Source organism: Schistocerca nitens, chromosome 1 (genome assembly GCF_023898315.1).
Source record: "Schistocerca nitens isolate TAMUIC-IGC-003100 chromosome 1, iqSchNite1.1, whole genome shotgun sequence".
Classification (NCBI taxonomy): domain Eukaryota; kingdom Metazoa; phylum Arthropoda; class Insecta; order Orthoptera; family Acrididae; genus Schistocerca; species Schistocerca nitens.
Window position 1 is genome coordinate 658,458,270 of NC_064614.1, and position 21,389 is coordinate 658,479,658.

The 21,389-nt window shown below is 38.6% G+C and overlaps 1 protein-coding gene across 2 annotated transcripts in view; it reads right to left on the minus strand.

The window, feature by feature from the left end:
• Positions 1–21,389, minus strand: part of LOC126258964 (ubiquitin-protein ligase E3C) — a 199,980-nt gene that overhangs the window by 46,218 nt on the left and 132,373 nt on the right. For both annotated transcript variants that reach the window (XM_049955684.1, XM_049955683.1), the window contains exon 11: positions 12,130–12,319. In XM_049955684.1, the coding sequence (XP_049811641.1) occupies positions 12,130–12,319 (190 nt within the window). The remainder of the gene's footprint in view (positions 1–12,129; positions 12,320–21,389) is intronic.

Sequence of the window (21,389 nt, forward strand, 5' to 3'; positions counted from 1 at the left end):
GTATGAAGAAATTTCCAGTACCTACAGGAAATGAAGCTAACAATAGTCATAGTGCAATGAGGGTGGCATTTATTAACGATGTATTTACATAAAGAGTTAAAAATTGGAATAAATTTATGAAGTGTCAGTTTGAAAGCCTGATCATCTGTCTCTTATTTGTAGTAATTTATTTAGTTGCGTAACAGAACATGGAGTGAACAAGAAAATCATGAATAATATTATAAACTACCTTTTACACAATAAACATGCTCAAAATTTTTATCAGAGCATATTGAAATGTATACACATAGCACTTCTTATGACTTCGGGATGAAAATTTGCATCACCATAGTAGATGAAATAAACTGTGGCTTCACATAGCAATAATTAGCTTCTGTCTGTTGCCCATAACAGTAGGCTTCATGAAATTACTGCCTCTACTTTTTGTGTACTTCAAACTTGAAAAGTTATGACACTGTTCTTACAGTAGCTTATGCACCACATGCAATCACACAAAGACAAAATGTAATAACTGTGAAGTGCATCAACAATGCATCACATCATGCATGAATGCTTTCTTGGTTCTTTTCATTGGTTATTTTCATAACACACTTTCAAACTCTCCCAGTCATGATCTGTCCCGATTTTCTGTGAATTGAAGTCAACAGCAACTTCTTTCCACATCTCTGCCTTGTTGTCCGTTGTAGCTTTATCAGCCCCCCCCCCCCCCCCCCCCATCCTGCCACCTTCTGCCCTTATATCAGCTCAATACAATTTCAAGCAGCAAACCTTTTTCATATGGGGAACAGTTTGAAGATTTTCACTTCCCCCCGTCTTTATAATACTGGGTGGTTATAATTAAAGTGTAGTTACTCACAGAGGTACAGTGTGTTCTGTAATTATTGTGTGGCAGTGAAACTTAGTAGATAATCTAATGCGTTAATGAGCAATTGATGTATGTTGGAAAAAAAAAGTAGTTCCAATCTTGGTCACCAGATGTTAATCTGGTGCTGTTGATGCAAGATGATGTACAGAAATGTTTCCATATATAATGGATTAAAGAACAGAACATGGGCGGGGAAGGTCAAACAAGTGGCATAATCTTGATTTTATTATTAACCACTGCTTATACAATTCATTCAATATGAACATCAAAGACGCTGAAGAGATGCTGTACAGCACCAGATTTGCACTTGGTGGCCAATATAGGAACTACTTTTAATTAATTTATTTTTTTCTTTTTTCCAGCATAAATCTGCTCCGCATTAACACATTAGCATATCTACCAAGTTATGCTGTCAGATGATAATTACTGCCAATACTTCATGAACAGATGCACTTCAATTATAACCACCCAGTACAACACCTTCTATAATAAATACTGTTCCTCTACAATATATGATTAATATCAAGGGCAAAGCATGATAATTGTGTTGATAGCTGATGTTAGCCATGATGTAAGCCATATTGTCAAGCATGTTTTGTGCTTTCTTAGATCAACACTGAATCTCCTTTGGTGGATTCCAGTTTAGTGTTATACAACAGAGAAGATACCTGAACATTGTTCAATTTCTGAACTAACATCAAATTTGAGCTCCTGTCAGCAATGATTATACAATTGGCCCTTAGAGAGGTAATGAGAGCAAGGGCTGGATTCCAATATTGTCTACGCTGAAACCATTATCTCAGGCCCACAGTCCACTGCCCAAAGGATGTCCATGGAAACACATGAATACAACTTTACCATTTTATATGGAAGGTTATTTTACAAAAGTCATGTTGCTAATAGGCACTGACATACAGTGTCACACTCTTTTTAGTAATAGGTTTCTTTGTTTTGCTATCTAATAAAGGGGTAAATCACAAAAGCCCAACACATAATACAAATACCATCCATACACCAATCTGGAAGAACACAAAATGTAAGAACTGCACATTACCAGACGTACTGCCTTAGTAAACACAAAATGCACTAAAATGACCAGTAATAATGAATTTGTAATTAATGAACTCCCTTAAGAAGGTACAGATCCTTTGAAAATAATCAAGAAGGGAATTATAGGAAGGCCATTGGTAGCTCTATTAAAGTAGGATATCACAATAAAGACTAGGATCATAGTACTAGGCGAGCAAGAGGTAGAGGAGATTCAAGATTGTGGTTTGGAAACATGTGGCCAGAAGATAAAATCACACTATTAGATTTGAACTAAGTGAATGATGGACACAGGAGAACTTTGCAAAAATATTATTTCATTCGAAAGAGGGCCAATTTGTAATATACGCAATACCTCACCCACGAACACTCACAATGAGAGAAATTCTTCATAGAAAAACTAAAGACCTTTACAATGCAGATTGTGGAAGGTTAATTGGAGGTTAAGGCACTAAACAGAAGTCATCAGTCTCTCATTCATTCATAGGAGTTAGTGATGTCAATCAGAAATCTGATTGAATTTTGATATTATGTAGGAGTGGTAAAATCAAGGCACCAAGAGAAATATTGATACCACAGATGGTAAATAATTGCATGAAGGATAGAAGTAATAATCAAATAATTGTTATTGAGTAATCACCTTAATTACGAAGTTATCAGTTCCTAAAAAATTGCAGAAATGAACATTTTACAATCTGAAGTTTTAAAAAAATCAGGAAAGGTGCTGATTACATTTCACTAATTATATACGATAAAATATTTTACAGAGCATAATTACTTCCCTCCTGAGTATATAGTAAACCTGTCTACAACAGATTTTGTCATCATGGCTTACTGACATTGGTTATGCTGAGAGACATCGAAAATTTTTTATTCCATGCAGATCAGAATAAAGGATAGGAATAAAACTGATTCTAAACCAAGTAACGTCACAAAGTTCAAGGGATTTGTCTAAGTTGTTGCACTTTTTCTAACAGGTGACATCGCAAGATACGCAGTTCACCTATTTATCCATACTTATTAATAGAAAACACACATAATGGTTGTTGTCATGAAGTACAATACTGAATGTTGATCTAGTATGAATGCAGAAACCCCAAATGATTTACAGTAAAATGAACCATTTGTCTTTAGGGGGGAGTATGTTACCAAAATAATTTTGCAAAGGATCATATTTGGGCTGCAAAGAGCGCAACAAGATTACAGTTCAAGGGAAAGGTATCTTCAGTCACCAAAGAAAATCCAAATTCTGTGTTATACAAGTACAGGCAGACCCAGGAAGAAAAAGAAGCAGTGGTTGAGGAAGGGTAGTGAATATTTCTGTATAAAATATTGAAGATGGGCCTCACATTTAATAAAGCAAGCGGATTTTATTTCCATGTTTTACTTTTATTTCCATTAATGGTATGCGAGATACATTTGTATTGATATTGCAATATTTGAAAAATTACAGAAATGTTTGTAAAGCACACTTGATGTTTTACTAAACTAATTTCTAGCCTTTTCAACTTAACCTAATTTGTTATTTACCATTTTTTTCTCTGCAAAATCATCTTTATTCAAAGTTGGGAGAGTATATGAAATATAGCATTTAAAAGCCTAAATCAGGCTTCTAACTTTTAAAATTTTCCAGCCGAGGGCCCCAGACTCCCCTCCATATTTGGCATGTGGTTACTGATAGCCTCTTCTCAAGGTCGGTAGCGACATAAAAGTGTAATAAACAATAGGACAGACAACAGTAAAAACATGGCAACAGAAATAATCAGATAGGTAGTGTAATGGTACTTGAATTACGTAACCATTACGGCACCTCACCTCAACCTCTCGATACCAGCAATATTCTACTGTGTTTCTGTAAAGTAGTTAACATATTTCTGACACAACATTCAGATTTGATTTCATTAATGTAGAGGTACTTTGATACATCGATATGTTTATATTGCAATGATATTATTCTTATGTGTATTCTTTCTTTTGTCACTATGATCTTTGTCGTACTTGTAACTCTGATTTTTGGGCGCTTAAGCGGTTATTAGAGAGTCAAGTCTTGGTCGTCATGTTGAAAAGATTCAAATTGTAGTCAGTTTATAAAATGTGAACTTTAACAGTAAGGAAGATATTTTCAAGTATGTTTTATATTGTGAAGTGATGTTTTGTGTGTTACATGATATTGCAACAAAAGAAATAAAAAAGAAGTGTAACTTAAATTCGGAGTGCTGATTACTTTTTTTACATCACCATTGTGCTAACTTGCAAAAGTTTAATCTTCAAGAATGGTTTATGCAACACATCTATAAAACTTTTGAATATCGCAAAATAACACCTAGGCCTCTCTGCATCCGAGCTTGGAGTCATCACTACCTAGATTTTCGATGATTGAGCCATGAGTTCACAACGAGTCCAGCGTGGGAAACACGAAAAGATGAGTGCCTAGTTTATCCATTATTTCATGAAATGACTTTATTAACTGTGCTCTAATGACACCTGCCACATAATATAACTTTGTTGTTGCCCAAAAATGCAGTATTTAGCAGTGTGAGCAACACCACAATCATAATTAATTTTTGACCTTTGTTGTGGTAGGGTTGTTAGAGTAGGAAAGTGCAGTTGAGAGTGCCACAGGGCTCAGCTTGCAGCAGATGTTCCCCACCACAACCATTTCAGACCTGAAGAAAAGAAGATCACAGTTGAATGTCCCATTGAGAATAAAATCATTAAAGACAGAACACAAGTTTGGATTAGAAATGCATGGCGAAGGAAATCAGCCATGCCTTTCAAAGGAACCACCCCAGCATTTACATCAAGCAATAATGAGAAATCATGGTAAATCTAATCTGGATTGCTGGACATGGATTTGAATTGCCATCATCCCAATGCGAGTCCAGTGTGCTAACCACTGTGCCATCTCGCTCAGTCCTCACACTCGGTCTGAAATAGTCAAAACATTAACAGCGAGAAGAGAACCCACTCTCTCAGAGGAAATCTAACAACCTTTTCAATTGTTCTTTTGTTATTGGCTAGTATCAAGGATAACAAACCTTGTAAGGCGTTGCATTCATCAGAGCACTATATGAATGAGATAACCTAAAAAAAGACAAAAGGGTGCAGCAGAGACAGGTATAACCACATCTGAACATATTTAACATAGAGTGAAAGGGATATGACAAGAGTGGCTGGCGGAGGAGGTAGGGTTGAGATGCCCATCGATACAACATCTTGTAGGATGTACCCGAACCCCAATCACTGCCACAAAAAAACAATTTGAAACATTAGATCTGAGGATAAAAATCCCTTTCTCAGAGGAAACAAAGTATCAGTTCAGTTTTCATATGTCATCCATCAACAATAAAGGCCAAAAGTTTGGAAGACCCCACTTGGCATGGAGAGCTGAGAGGAAGGGGCATTCCATCAGGATGTGAGCTACTGCCTGTAAACTTCCAAAACTACAATGTTGGAATGGCTCATAACATAAGCTAAAACTATGGTTTAACATGGTATGACTGATGAAAAACAATAGGTGATGGTGGGTTTCTTCTGGGAGCAATGGAAGGAAGAATTTCATACAGGCACAGTCTCCTTGAGAGTGTAGATTTTATTAGTAAGCACCTTATCTGCAACCAAAAACACATGCCTGTGATTATCAAAATGAATGATGAGTGAGTAGTTACTATTCTAGCAAAACAGCTGGGCAATTCATACCGTGGGATACCTAAATGGTGTGTTAGATGCAGAGAAGTTCTCAAGCATATTGGCCACCTTCAACACCTTTTCACACAACATTGCACCATTTATGAGAATACTGAAAGCACATTCTGTCTAAAACCAGTACTTTATAATTCTTCCAGCTATATATATATATATATATATATATATATATATATATATATATATATATATATATATATATATATTAACTGGCATATGTCATCTTTTTTTAATCTGCCACTTTCCAAAACCATTTCTGACAACGGAGTTCATCATAGACACAGGTATCCCTAAGGCCTGTGCTAATGTGATGTGGGTTTCACAATGAACTTAAAATCTTTTGAGAATTTTTACTCTCTTCATAATATTTTCCATTTTAAAACTGCAACAGAAAACATTATGCTTTCACTTGAAAGAAACCACTAACAACACAACATCTTTATCACCTACACAAGGCTATGAATGATGCTACGTGCTACATGCAATTAACTCTTAGCATGGTTGTTGACAGCAGTAGCTATGTAAACTGAAACTGACTCGCCCTCTGTCTGTAACAACAGCTTTATGGTGCAGGCAATGTGGTCAAGCCTTAATGAGAAAATGACACTGTGTTCAGTGCACACACTATCCACAAACCAAACTATACTATTAGTTACAAATTCTGGGAAGTAGATGTCCTCTGCATATGATCATAATCACAGGCAGCTTTAAATTGAAACAATAAGGCTACAATAACATCAGCTTACTACTGAAAGCTAAGGTTGGGAATGACAAGAAAAAGTTAATGTTTGTCTTAAGTAACACCTTCTTCAGACTTCTGTCAAAACAGCTGCTCCTGCCACGATTAAGCTGAGTAGAGCCTGGCAATGGCAGGAGATAAAGTGCAAGCACCACTGATTATTCCAAAGTCTGCTGGTCCAGATCCACTGAGTAGAGCACCCAAGGCTCAAGAAAGTTAACTGTTAAACATTTGTAAACATTTGTTGAAGGCCACACCATGCCAGCAATATTTTATGTAAACAACATCAGTTTTTTCTCCACTGTTGCTTCATAAAGAGTGAATCACAGGAAAATTGTAAGTATGTTAACGCAAAAATGGGTGCATCTTAGCTCTGAACATAGGATATTAGATGGGGGTGATGAAAAGGTGTTACGTTAGTTTTGAAAAAATGAAAATCTGATTCTGAGTAAAACTTGATACTGTGTAGTGCCACCTCATCCATTATAACATGCTGGATCATGCTCAGTACACTGTGCACGAGGTGATATAGACTCTGTTCCTCAAGCCTGACCCCCTCTACAATGGCAGCCCCCTTGAGGGCATCCAGCACTGTGTGGCCATTTACTGCAATGACAGACTGTAAGTTTCAGCTAGACCCAAGCATGGGCAACCAGTTTCATATCAGCAGATACTGCAACACTACTCAATTTGGTTCATTCCTACTTTCCGCAAGAAGGTGTTCACAAGGTTGGCACAGTGTGCTCAAGTATTATCACCAAAATGCTGACTGTCGGGCTGTACAGTAGGTAGGAGGATCCTGTCTTGATGCTACTGTACAACCCGAGCTGTCAGTTGCACCTTGAAACCCAAGGAACTAGTAACTTTTATTGTCTTTGTATCTCGCTAAGATTTTAAATTGTCTAAACTTCTGGCCATCCATCCCAATAAATACAGATATTTTATTGGACTTCATAACTTTCATTTGTCCCCAACAATGCACTTGCTCCTCCATGCCAGCATCCTACTCATGCCATTGTACATACACCATAGCCATCATTACACCCTGAATAACTATGTAAGGTTCTCATATCTGTACATGATACCAGCCCAGAATGTGACTGACCAACTTTCCTGTTGTATTTGTGGAACTGCCTGCCTAATATATGCAACGATATGTAGTGACCTCTACACTTTCCTACGAAAATTGGCAAATGTTACATTAGTCCCGCACTTGACAGTGAAGTGAGCCTGGTGACAGCTACAGGTTCCATTCCAGCTGTTCACTTACCCACCTTCTTCACACACAGCTGTGCTGTAATTGATCAGGATGAGAGGGTTGCCTACTTTCTGAGTTGACACAGCCCTCACAGAATGCACACTGTTCTGTAGCATTATACCTACATGCCATAATTCTTCAGCTGGTGTTGTTGACTGCAAGTAACTGCAAAGAGCCATATCCTCAATGTTTTGTGTACGTCCCATGGCAAAAGTTTAATGTTCAAATGACGTTGCTCCAGTGCCGTCGATGTGGTGAGCAACTTTCTGTGCTTACAATCCTTTCTGCCATAAAGTAAGAGGTTGAGACAGACTGAACCATGTAAACAGAAGTCGCATAATCCAGTTCACAATTGGAGGCATAGGGCACTTTACTGCCAAGCACTAAGTATGCAAATTTACTTTTACCTCCACTACAAGTATGGCTGTCTGTAGAAATTTTGTTTGGTCAAAACAGTATTGAGAAAGAGGTTTCCAACAAAATAAACGTATGCAGTGCAAGTCAAAAACATGGTGCAAAAAAAATTTAGAACAGTTTAAATTGAAGCTTGACACTCGTGAACATGTTACCTGCAAAAATTAATTAGTGCATCTCAACAAGCTTGCGAAATGTAGACTGAAATGCTTAAGCATGTAACCATAGCAAATGGTTTGCCTTAGAGGATCAGAGGTAAAATACTTCAGAAATGTGAACATCGATATATGGCTGTGCGCCATGGAGAGAGAGAGAGAGAGAGAGAGAGAGAGAGAGAGAGAGAGAGAGCATGGCAGTATTTAGATTTAATAAGTGCAAAATGTTTATATGCCAACTAGTTCTGCAGATGATGAAGAAATTGAAGAAATGTATGATGAAATAAAAGAAATTATTCAGATAGTGAAGAGAGACGAAAATGTAATAGTCATGGGTGACTGGAATTCGGTAGTAGGAAAAGGGAGAGAAGGAAACGTAGTAGGCGAATATGGATTGGGGCTAAGAAATGAAAGAGGAAGCCGCCTGGTAGAATTTTGCACAGAGCACAACTTAATCATAGCTAACACTTGGTTCAAGAATCATAAAAGAAGGTTGTATACATGGAAGAAGCCTGGAGATACTAATAGGTATCAGATAGATTATATAATGGTAAGACAGAGATTTAGGAACCAGGTTTTAAATTGTAAGACATTTCCAGGGGCAGATGTGGATGCTGACCACAATCTATTGGTTATGAACTGTAGATTAAAACTGAAGAAACTGCAAAAAGGTGGGAATTTAAGGAGATGGGACCTGGATAAACTGACTAAACCAGAGGTTGTACAGAATTTCAGGGAGAGCGTAAGGGAACAAACGGCAGGAATGGGGGAAGGAAATACAGTAGAAGAAGAATGGGTAGCTTTGAGGGATGAAGTAGTGAAGGCAGCAGAGGATCAAATAGGTAAAAAGACGAGGGCTAGTAGAAATCCTTGGGTAACAGAAGAAATATTGAATTTAATTGATGAAAGGAGAAAATATAAAAACGCAGTAAATGAAGCAGGCAAAAAGCAATACAAACGTCTCAAAAATGAGATTGACAGGAAGTGCAAAATGGCTAAGCAGGGATGGCTAGAGGATAATTGTAAGGATGTAGAGGCTTATCTCACTAGGGGCAAGATAGATACTGCCTACAGGAAAATTAAAGAGACCTTTGGAGAAAAGAGAACCACTTGTATGAATATCAAGAGCTCAGATGGAAACCCAGTTCTAAGCAAAGAAGGGAAAGTAGAAAGGTGGAAGGAGTATATAGAGGGTCTATACAAGGGCGGTGTACTTGAGGACAATATTATGGAAATGGAAGAGGATGTAGATGAAGATGAAATAGGAGATATGATACTGCGTGAAGAGTTTGACAGAGCACTGAAAGACCTGAGTTGAAACAAGGCCCCGGGAGTAGACAACATTCCATTAGAAATAAAGACGGCCTTGGGAGAGCCAGTCCTGATAAAACTCTACCATCTGGTGAGCAAGATGTATGAGACAGGCGAAATACCCACAGACTTCAAGAAGAATATAATAATTCCAATCCCAAAGATAGCAGGTGTTGACAGATGTGAAAATTACCAAACTATCAGTTTAATAAGTCACAGCTGCAAAATACTAATGCGAATTCTTTACAGACAAATGGAAAAACTAGTAGAAGCCAACTTTGGAGAAGATCAGTTTGGATCCCGTAGAAATATTGGAACACATGAGGCAATACTGACCCTATGGCTTATCTTAGAAGCTAGATTAAGGAAAGGCAAACCTATGTTTCTAGGATTTGTAGACTTAGAGAAAGCTTTTGACAATGTTGACTGGAATACTCTCTTTCAAATTCTGAAGGTGGCAGGGGTAAAATATAGGGACCAAAAGGCTATTTACAATTTGTATAGAAACCAAATGGCACTTATAAGAGTTGAGGGGCATGAAAGGGAAGCAGTGGTTGGGAAGGGAGTGAGACAGGGTTGTAGCCTCTCCCTGATGTTATTCAATCTGTATATTGAGCAAGCAGTAAAGGAAACAAAAGAAAAATTCGGAGTAGGTATTAAAATCCATGGAGAAGAAATAAAAACTTTGAGGTTCGCCGATGACATTGTAATTCTGTCAGAGACAGCAAAGGACTTGGAAGAGCACTTGAACGGAATGGATGGTGTCTTGAAGGGAGGATATAAGATGAACATAAACAAAAGCAAAACGAGGATAATGGAATGTAGTCAAATTAAATCGGGTGATGTTGAGGGGATTAGATTAGGAAATGAGACAAAGTAGTAAAGGAGTTTTGCTATTTGGGGAGCAAAATAACTGATGATGGTCGAAGTAGAGAGGATATAAAATGTAGACTGGCAATGGCAAGGAAATCGTTTCTGAAGAAGAGAAATTTGTTAACATCGAGTATAGATTTAAGTGTCAGGAAGTCGTTTCTGAAAGTATTTGTATGGAGTGTAGCCATGTATGGAAGTGAAACATGGACGATAACCAGTTTGGACAAGAAGAGAATAGAAGCTTTCGAAATGTGGTGCTACAGAAGAATGCTGAAGATTAGATGGGTAGATCACATAACTAATGAGGAGGAATTAAATAGGATTGGGGAGAAGAGAAGTTTGTGGCACAACTTGACTAGAAGAAGGGATCGGTTGGTAGGACATGTTCTGAGGCATCAAGGGATCACAAATTTAGTGTAGGAGGGCAGCGTGGAGGGTAAAATTCATAGAGGGAGACCAAGAGATGAATACACCAAGCAGATTCAGAAGGATGTAGGTTGCAGTAGGTACTGGGAGATGAAGAAGCTTGTGCAGGATAGAGTAGCATGGAGAGCTGCATCAAACCAGTCTCAGGACTGAAGACCACAACAACAACAAGTGCAAAATCTGTACAGACGTTTCCAATGCAATACAAAGTTGCATACTGAACACACAACATCAGTTGCAATGCAGATTAAAGCCAAGACTAGTCACTGACAGAACAAATATAATAAAAACACAGAATCTGGATGTACAAACTCAAACATGGTACACGTAAGAAGTTATACATTAGACAAACTGGCTTTTTGGTACAATATAATGAAAACACCTGCTAAAGTAAAATAATAGCATTTGGTCAATATTTACTTGAATGCATAGTAGAATCAAGGACACTTTCATGTTCATGTGTACAGCTCCTTAGAGACTGCAATTGGTAAAATTCTAAATGTGTTTAAATGTAATAGCTATATTTACACATTTGTCTATTTACAAATGCCTTATATACCTTCTCATCCACATACCACAGGTGTTACAGTACATCTTGAAGAAAAAAATAAAAAAAAATAGGGGCAGAAGAAGTACAAAATTGCTGAACAAAAAACTACTGACAGGTCTCTGTCCTACAACTATATTAGTAGATTGCAGTATATGCATAAATTCAAACAGGCAGTTAACTCTAAATTGTAATGTTAAAGACTCATAAATTTGCAAAATATGATGTGCATGTACTGAGAAGTCAGAGAGAATCTCAAATTTGATACATACCTCAGATAGATATGACTGTGCACCCACCATTCAAACCTGTATTTCAAACTATCGGCATACGGGGATTGTGACAAAACAGTTTTAAATGTACTTAAAGATAGCAAGCTAACAGGTACAATCACAAGTCATGCATTTTGGAATTAGAAGATGTCACTACATATACAGTGAATTTGAAGACAGTTGGTACTAGAAGCAGAACCACATTATGTTATGTGGCTGAGGCCAATCATTACTCAAGTGTAGTAACATTTCCATATTGAGTACCCAAAGTTTCTTCCGTTCAAATACTCAAAAATAGTGAAGAGGAAGACTGACTTTTATGTATTATACTGGAAAAAACAAAAACAAACACATTCATGCATGCACGCATGCACATGCACTCAAAGACAGAACACAGAGAAATTAACACTAAATTATTCTCTTCACATGTAAACATGAATATTACTCAAATTTCTACTTCCCATCAACAAAGAAGTATCTCCAAAAATTTATTTATGCTCAGAGTTATTTGCATTACCTAGTTCTTCCTTTGTGAACGCTCTCAGTCCTTGAAATGGCCTGTAAACTCTCAGTCGACGTCGCCTTAATGTGAAATCTGATGGTTTATCAACTGGTATGGTAATTTGTTTTGAAATCCAGTGGTTTTCAGGACAGAATGGTCTCCTGATGTCACGAGAGTGAAGCTGTCGCACCAGACCTACAGTAACCTGCAACGTCAAAAAGTGGTGACTCAGTATCATCTTCAAGACACACGAGTGTCCAATTTTTATTTATATTATGCTGACATACCTAAAAAACTAAGAATATTCTGACAAACAAAAATGAAGGCAACCATTGAGAGTATATGGTTGATCTATAGCACTTTGAGACAAGTATCAGCTCAAGAAACTGCCCTAAGCTCTACCCTGTGCACCAAGTTTCCTTACCTCCAAGACGATTTTGGATTGTTTGATTACATCTGGAAAAGAAAAATACCTCAAAACTAGTCAGATTTTATGAGCTTCATGCTCATTATGCATTTCTCTGTGGAATCCACAAGGAAGAGAATATATGGAATACTCAAACTAGCAGAAAGGACAGGATAGTAGAACTTTTATTAAGACATCAGTGAATAATTTCCATGGTTTCAGAGTGTGCCATGGGAGACCACAATTACTGGGAAGGTGAGGTTATAACATATAGAACAAATAAGTGAGGAAGTTGGGTGTAGGTGCTACTCAGAAATGAAATGATTGGCGCAAGAGATGAAATTGTGGCAGGCAGAACAAAACAGGTCAGAAGACAGGTGACCCAAAAAATTAAAATGGTTATTCTAATTATTATCACTGCAAGGGGCATTCAATAAGTAATCCAACATTTTTTTCTGAAGGCAGATTGGTTTTATTCAGGATTCGAATACACCATATTATTCTCAACTCTTTTGGTTACGAAGTGCTATTTTTTCAACATAATCTCCATTCAATACGATGGCCTTATGTCACCTTACTGGGAGGGCCTGTATGCCTACATGGTATCACCCCCTGGTCAATGTTGGAGCCAACGTCTTGTTGCAACAATAACCTCACCATCATCCACATACTGCTTCCCATAGAGTGTAACCTTCATGGGGCCAAACAGATGGAAGTTGCAAGGTGAGAGACCTGGGCTGTAGGGTGGATGAGGAAGAACAGTCCAATGAAGTTCTGTAAGCTCTTTTCGGGTGCACAGACTTGTGTGAGGCCTTGTGTTGTCATGATACAGAGAACTTCATTAGAAGGCAATGGGGATGCTGTTTCTTCAATTTCCTGAGCGTAGTACAATAGGCTTCATAGGTGACTTGCATTAGGAGAAGTGATGTGGTGGCCACTCCATGAATTGCCATTTTGTTTCCATTTCGAAGTGATGAAACCATGTTTCGTTGCCTGTGATAAGGTTTGACAAAAAATTGTCACAATCAGCCTTGTAATGCAGAAGCTATTCCACACAGACAGTTCTTCATTGCTATTTATGGTCTTCTGTTAGGTAGTGAGGAACCCAGTTGGCACACATCCTTCAGTGCCCCAACAGCTCGATGAGTGTCAGCATTACCAACAGAGACGTCCAGTTGTGCAGCGAGGTGTTTGAAAGTGATCCATCAATTACTTTGAATTAGAATGTTCACACATTTCACCACTGCACAAGTCACAGCTGTGTGCACACAGCTGTCATGCTGGAGATTAGACAGATTTGTGAGACCTTGTTTTGATGACAACAGACTTATCATGCTTTTGTTCACTGTTAGGTCTCCAAAGACATTCTGCAAACTCCTCTGAATATCCGATATGCTTAGGTTTTCCACCAAAAGAAACTCAATAATGGCTCTCCGCTTGCAATGCACCTCCATTACAGATGCAATTTTGAAGAATATGTATAGGGCCGCCACCTATAGGAACTTCATCATACTATAGGGGCTGAAGCACAAATATTCTATGATGTTCCACAACAAATTCTGCATTTTTTTCAACAGGAATTGGTGGAAAAAAAATTTCTTATTTTTATGTAATTAAAGCTTAAAAATCATTTAATATCATGATCACATGATCAAAAACTCTCTGTTATTGGATGATACACTGGTGACGTCACAGGCTAAGAGTAAGATGAAGCCGTAAGTAATGGAAAATGCAATTACAACTTTCAAGTAACAGCAGAAAGGAATTTCGTGAATGCTGATAGTGTAAGCCTTGCAAAAGTTGATGCATTTATGCTACATCCCCTTAGAGTGGCGATACGTGCAACAACAGACATTCTTTTCCCTGCTGCCTTTTAACATCATTAAATTCACTCAGAACTGAGGAAATGTAGAACTTTTGCAAATGGGTCCTTATCTAATAACTAGATTGTTGACCACCAGTCATGAGCTACATACAACCCAAAGCACAAGAAAATTATTCTTGATAAAATTTAATGCTTATTTCCTCTGTAGAAGACACTGAGCGGAGAATCTGTTTCTAGCAGGTGTTCAGTGGCACAACAATGATGTGTCCAACTGAAGATAACGGGGTCACACATTCGAATCCGGGAAGGGTCATACATAAGTTTTACACAAAATACGAAAATAGGATTTGCAAGAACTTATTGTAGCAGTTGTTTCGATTGTGGGATGTGTTATATATAGCTTCACATTAATCTTAGTCTGAGATATGGACAATCGAGAATAAATGCATTTACTTTGTGAACAAACAATTCACTTTTCTGGGAAGCATTGCTACTGGTGAAAGTATCACCATATACCTACAGTACATGAGGTGTAGGACAATGCGGTTACATGGAGAAATATAACGTGTGTACAACATGCAGGTGACACAAATGTAAGGGCTGTGAAGCTTGTGAGTGTAAACTAACTTTGGCGTCCAAAGCAGACTTACTTCATCTTTATTTAAGATGATGAAATTGCAAAAGTTTAAACAATAAGGATCCTATCTGGACAGTGAAAAGACAAAAACATTGTTTCTAATAAAGTAAAAACTGTATGGTCACATTAACTAGAAAATATTTTTTGAACATAAGGTGTGTGAACAGCGGCTGCAAATCTAAGTGTTTGTAAACAGCAAGGAAAACTCTGTTTCTGATCAGTGTGGTGAAGTTTTGCATTTGTGATTTGGTTGTCATACGAAAGGACTGTCAAGTTGTTTTACAAGTAAGTTAAAATGTTCTTTCACGTTAGATTTGAACCAGCAATCTATGGACAGAAAATTGTAAAATTTGACAGTCTACCTCATGATTCGAATGGAGCGTTTTAGCGGGCTTTCAAATTACTTTAATTTCATATCCATTTTTGTAGAAGAATACTGAACTTTCTAAGAGGGAGAAAAGCACGTTAGGATCATAAGATGACATACTTAATCATTTAAAACAATTTCCAGAAAACTGTCAAATACCCTATTATCAATCTTAATTTCTATCAAATAATCAACAAAGTTAAAAGAGTAAATACTCTGCGCTCCTCTAATATAAAATATAATAATAATAATAATAAAATTCACTCATGGAACTTTCTGTACTTGTACTTCACAATTTCAGAAAAAATGGCAGTCTGATCTGACTGCTGAAAGTAGATGTAACAACTTTTCACTAAATGTTTAGTATTTCCAAAGCAGTAACATTGGTGATGGACATATGTACAAGGACAATTGAGGTATAGTGAAAATTATATAAATTACCATAGTTTATTTCATTGTCGAATAAATTACACAAAACATATTTTACTAAAGAGAAGGGTGACTAGATAATCAACGAAGATGGATAAATTTATTACAAGGAAAAGCAAACTTAGTCATACCGGATATGGTTTGAAGGAATGCCAGGTCAACACTGTTCAAAAAATGACGACAATATGGAAAGGACAGATTGCTACTCACCACACTGATGAGGCAATGAGCTGCAGACTGGTCCAGTGAAACAGAATACTAGATATTCAGCCACAGGACTAAGCCCTTCATTATTCAAATGCATTCCCATAAGTACAACACACACACACACACACACACACACACACACACACACACACACACGCCAGTGTTGTCTACAAGGTGCTAAAGCCAACAGAAGAGGAAGAAATGTTAGTGTTTTAAGTTCTGTCGACAACACGGTCATTACATTTGGAGCACAAGCTCGCACTGGGGAAGGATGGAAAAGCAAATTGGCTGTGCCCTTTCAAAGGAACCATCCCAGCACTTGCCCTAAGCAACATAAGGACATCATAAAACTGGATGGCGGGACAGGGATTTGAGCCATTGTGCTCCCAAATGTGAGTCCAATGTGCTAACCAATGTGACAACAAAGTCAGTTACGGACACTAAAATTCAACTTCTCACGATATGTGAAAGCATTAATGGATGTCCTGGTCAAGTTTTATGACACCACAGTGTGGAAATACATGTTCTACTGAAAGGCAAAGCATGAAAGAAAGAGTCTGCCAAGCCAGATTTTCGCCTCATAGAGAGAAATAGTCATATTGGATTCAGTCATATGGAGTTGAACTCCGTATTTGGTGGTTTTTGAAGGTATGTGCTATGACTATAAGTTCTTTCAGAGCACCAGCACGTGGAGGATCTCTCAAAAACATCTTTTTTGGTAAGATTTGTTGCAATAAAATGACGGGAAAACTACATATTGGTAGTTAAAGGTTTCTCTTATTTTATGCTTTTCATACATATATGAAATTTTTGAAAATATTGTAAATTTTAAATTGAGAATGCTTGTATTTTGAAATGTGAACTGCTTCTCAGTGTAAGAATTGTGGGACTGGCATTGTAATGTACTTCCTTTCCTGAGATTATCTCCTTAGAAAAAATGAAGTGATGTGTTCACAAATTATATTCAATAAAGTGATCAAAATGAATGCATTATTTTGTAGGTAGTCTGTCAATGACTTTTCATATGGTCAATCTAAAGAACAATGTGCTAGGGTATAGGTTGAAGTTTACTGTTCCAATCAGCATTATATGATGCTTATAATGGAATTCAACAGTTTATGAAATGCTATATTTTAAGCTGATATTTTGGAATGTTTTGTCACTTGTCTCAAGACATCACTGAGTCCAGAACTTTTTCATGATTATCTCTGCCCTTCTTTAACAGTCAAAAAAGAGGATGCAGCTATTTTATACACATCCATTTTCATAAACAAACAGTGTGATTAGTGCAACAGATGCAGGTTACTTTGGAGCATTCAGCAAATACAATGGACACCATGTCTGCCACACTTTGCGATGAGAAACACTGATTAAGCAGGTATCTTTGCTGGAGTGGGTAGTGGGGGATACAGAAAAGACACAGAGGGAGGGAGGCAGAGGAATAGCGGGGTAGGATGGGGGAACATGCTGGTACTGCCTGTGGGAGTGTGCAGGGATCTGATGGGGATGGATAAGGCTGCTATATACTGGGGGTGAGGGAAGGCTCTGAGCACTATGGGACTTAACTTCTGAGGTCATCAGTCCCCTAGAACATAGAACTACTTAAACCTAACTAACCTAAGGACATCACACACATCCACGCCCAAGGTAGGATTCGAACCTGCGACCATAGCGGTCGCGCAGTTCCAGATTGTAGCGCCTAGAACCGCTCTGCCGCCCCGGCCGGCGGGGTGAGGGAAGGGGGAGGTGGAATGGTAAATAAGAAATATAGAGAAAGGAAAGGATTATGCAAGTATATTAGTGTGGGAAAAGGGAAGGGGATAGGCAGGTGAAGGACAGGGACTAGTAATGGTGGAGGCCAGCAGGGCTACGGGACTACAGTATTTGCTGTAGATAGAGTTCCCACCAGAATACTCCAGAAAAGCTGGTATTGGTGGGAAGCATCCACATGGCACAGACGAGGAAGCAGCCATTAAACTGAAGCACATTGTTTTGGGCAGCATGCTCAGCAACACGGTAGTCCAGCTGTCATTCGGCCACAGCTTGGCAGTGACTATTTATGCGGACACACAACTTGTTAGTTGTCCTGCTTACAAAGATTATGGCACAGTGGTTACAGCTATGTCGGTAGATCACATGGCTGCTTGTACAGTTGGCCCTATCCTTTGTAGTGTATGAGATGCCTGTGACAGGAATGGGGTAGTTTGAGTGTGAGGTATATGGGACAGGTCTTGCATTAGCAGGAGTATGAGCCCTGAGGCACAGGGCTGGGAGCAGGGGTCGAATAGGAACAGCCAGGAATATTTTGTAGGTTGGGTGGGTGTCAGAGCATTGGGGAGGATATTTCCCATTTCAGGCATGATGAGAGATAGTCAGGCATAATGAGAGATAGTCATACCATGGTGAAGAATGTGTTCAGATGCTCCATTCCTGGATGGTACTGTGTGATAAGAGGGGTACCGCTTTGTGGGCAGACAGTGGATATGTGGGGGATGGTAGGTGACTGGGGAGTGACAGCATTACAGATCTATTTTTGGGCAAGATGGGAGTGAAATTCTGCTCGGTGAATGCCTCTCTCAAACCCTTGGCATTTTTGGAGAGGGATGGCTTATTATGACAGGTGTGTCAACTACGGCTGGGTAGGCTGTATGGAAGGGTCTTCTTGGTGTAGAATGGATGACAATTGTTAAAGTGGAGGTATTATTGGTGGTTTGTAGATTTGATGTGGGCTGAGGTACTGATGTAGCCATATGGTTGACATTGATGAAGGCCCTAGGGTTTTGAGGATGGACTAGAGATCCTGCTGTACTTCTGTAATAGGGTCACTGTGGCATGGCTTGTAGGTAGACGTTATCTTGCAGCTGGTGGAGATCGTCTACAGGTAGTCCCTGTGGTTCATAACCGAATTGGTGGAGCATTGGTCAGCAGGTAGAATTATAAGGTCAGTATAAGGTTTTAGGCAGTTGATTGTGGTTCTTTCTGCAGATGTGAGGTTGGTCTCCATGTTTAAGGATTTGGTGAACGATTGTGAGGTATGGTTCAAGGTTAGGATATTCTGGAAAGTTAACAGGGGATGATTTGGATGCAGCAGGTGTGGATCATGGTTGGAGGAATAAATTGAGTCACACAGCATTCAGTACTGGTTTTGGGCTGAGTCTTATTGTTGGGGTTAGTGGGGAAAACATTTCCACTGATTGAATCATGAGAAGGAGAGAGGGTCTTTAACAAGCCTAGCATGATGAATTTGGGAGTGGGGCATAAGGTAAGGCCTTTGGAAAAGGCTGTACTTCTCCAGGACTGAGGCTTTTGGAGGAGAGGTACAAATGTGCTGCAGGTTTGTTTATGCTCTGGATTCTGTAGTGTGGAGGGAGGGAATTTCTGGGGATGGCTTAACATAGAATGTCTGCAAGCCATGGTTTGTAGGCTTTTGTGGTGACGGTGGGTGATGGTAATCCTAGGCAGGAGTATGAGGTGAATAGATTGGACAATTTTTCTGAGGTGGTGGTGTGCATGTTGCTCGAGTTCCTGGAGGGTAAGTGTTTCAGCCTGGGAGATTGGCTTTAGAAACTTGGGATTTCAGAGGTTGAGGATTTTAAGAACGGAACGGAGGTAGTGCAAGATGGTTTGGTTCCGATTAGTATTGAATTGTGGATGGAGAAGTTGCAGCTGGAGATGGGTAAATTGACGGTCAAGCCATTTGAGGGTATCCATGAACTAGGTAACAATGCAGGAACAACATGTGAAACTGAGTTCTGGCTAGGAATAGGGAAACTTTTCTGTATTGGGCATTGGTACAGATGGAAGGAACAAGGTTCCGTAGTTGACAGGGTAAGAAAAAGATAAAACCTGAGTGATTAGGGTCTATAGTGAAAAATGAAATAAAACAGATGTGGAATAGATGAGATCAAAGTGAAAATACGAATAAAAATAAATAACAAGACAATAATAGATTGGGGCACAGGTTAATGGGTAGATATGTGTTAACAGGAGGGACAGCAGATATAACTGGAATAGGTGATATTAGTAAGATGCCTGTTCATGGCTGCCAATTATTACGTATTGTCCAGTTACGGAACTTTCACCTTAATATGGTGTTACGGGAAGTTGCTATGGAAATAGAAATTTTACAATTGATGTTTTTAAAAAAATGGAAAAGGTACTGGTTGTGTTTTGCTAATTATATGGCACTAAAATGTTTTATAGATTGTGTTGATTTCCTTCCTGAGTACATAGCAAACTTGGCTATGAACGATTTCGTCACCTCAGCTTACCACGACAGGTTATCCTGAGTAATGACTAATTTTTCACTCTCTGTGTGTCAGCTTAACGAATAGGAATAAAACTGCTATTGAATCAAGTGACATCATAAGGTTCAAGGTATTTGTCTGTAGGCTGTTGTGGTTTTTCCATAGAGGTAGGTTTTTCTCACCAGGTGGCATCATAAGATACTCAATTCACCTATTTATCCTTCCCCATGCTGGTATTAAATTACTAGCAACTCATGAAATTTTTGGTAATTTTGTGACACTGTTTATGTTCAGTGTTTCCATTCATCTTTTTAGAATTCAAAACCAGTGTTAACTAAAAGACTCCTTTGCAGTGTTTTGTCAAAAAAGCAGGGAATTAGACTGTTTTGTTCCTTCGACAACTGTTAACAGTTTCCTTAGACAAGCCTGACACAAATTATTACATGAAATTACACAGTGCAAATGATATCTGGAGTGAAAGTGAAAAAAGAATAAGGCAAAAGCATCTGCAGATGTTCCAAAGACCAGTAGCCATGTATTTACTTACCATGTCGACTGTAGTAAGAAGGAAAGTGAAAAAATTGAAAGTTAAAAATCTCACAACAGAAAAGTGATAACTGTAAAAGTAGGCCTAAATACTGTAGCAAATTTGGGAAATATCACAACAAAAAAGTGATTACTGTAAAAGTAGACCTAAATACTGTAGCAAATTCGGTGATTACTGACAGCCTCTTCTTAAGCTTGGGAGCTATGTATGCTTGAATAAGAGGAGGGGGAGGGGTTAGGGTGGAGGATGTAGACTGTTGGGTATGAAATTCAATAGGGTAACAAGCTAGTTCTGTCCCAGAAATACTCTCTCAACTCCCCTCCTCCCCCCTTCCCTTACCCCAGATTCCCAACTTCCTCAAGTACATATACCCAAACACCCAGGATGCCCCATTGTGGCTGGTTATCGCTCCCCCACAGAGGCAATCTCTGCCCTTGTGGACCAACATCTTCACCCCCTTACCCCTAACCTACCTTCTATATAACCATTATAAACTATGTCCTCTAGTGACTTTCAACAGTTCTTGTTCCTTTAGCAACTGGTACCCTGCTCATCACTGTCAATGCCATCTCACTTTACACTAACATCCCCTATGCCCATGGGCTGTCAC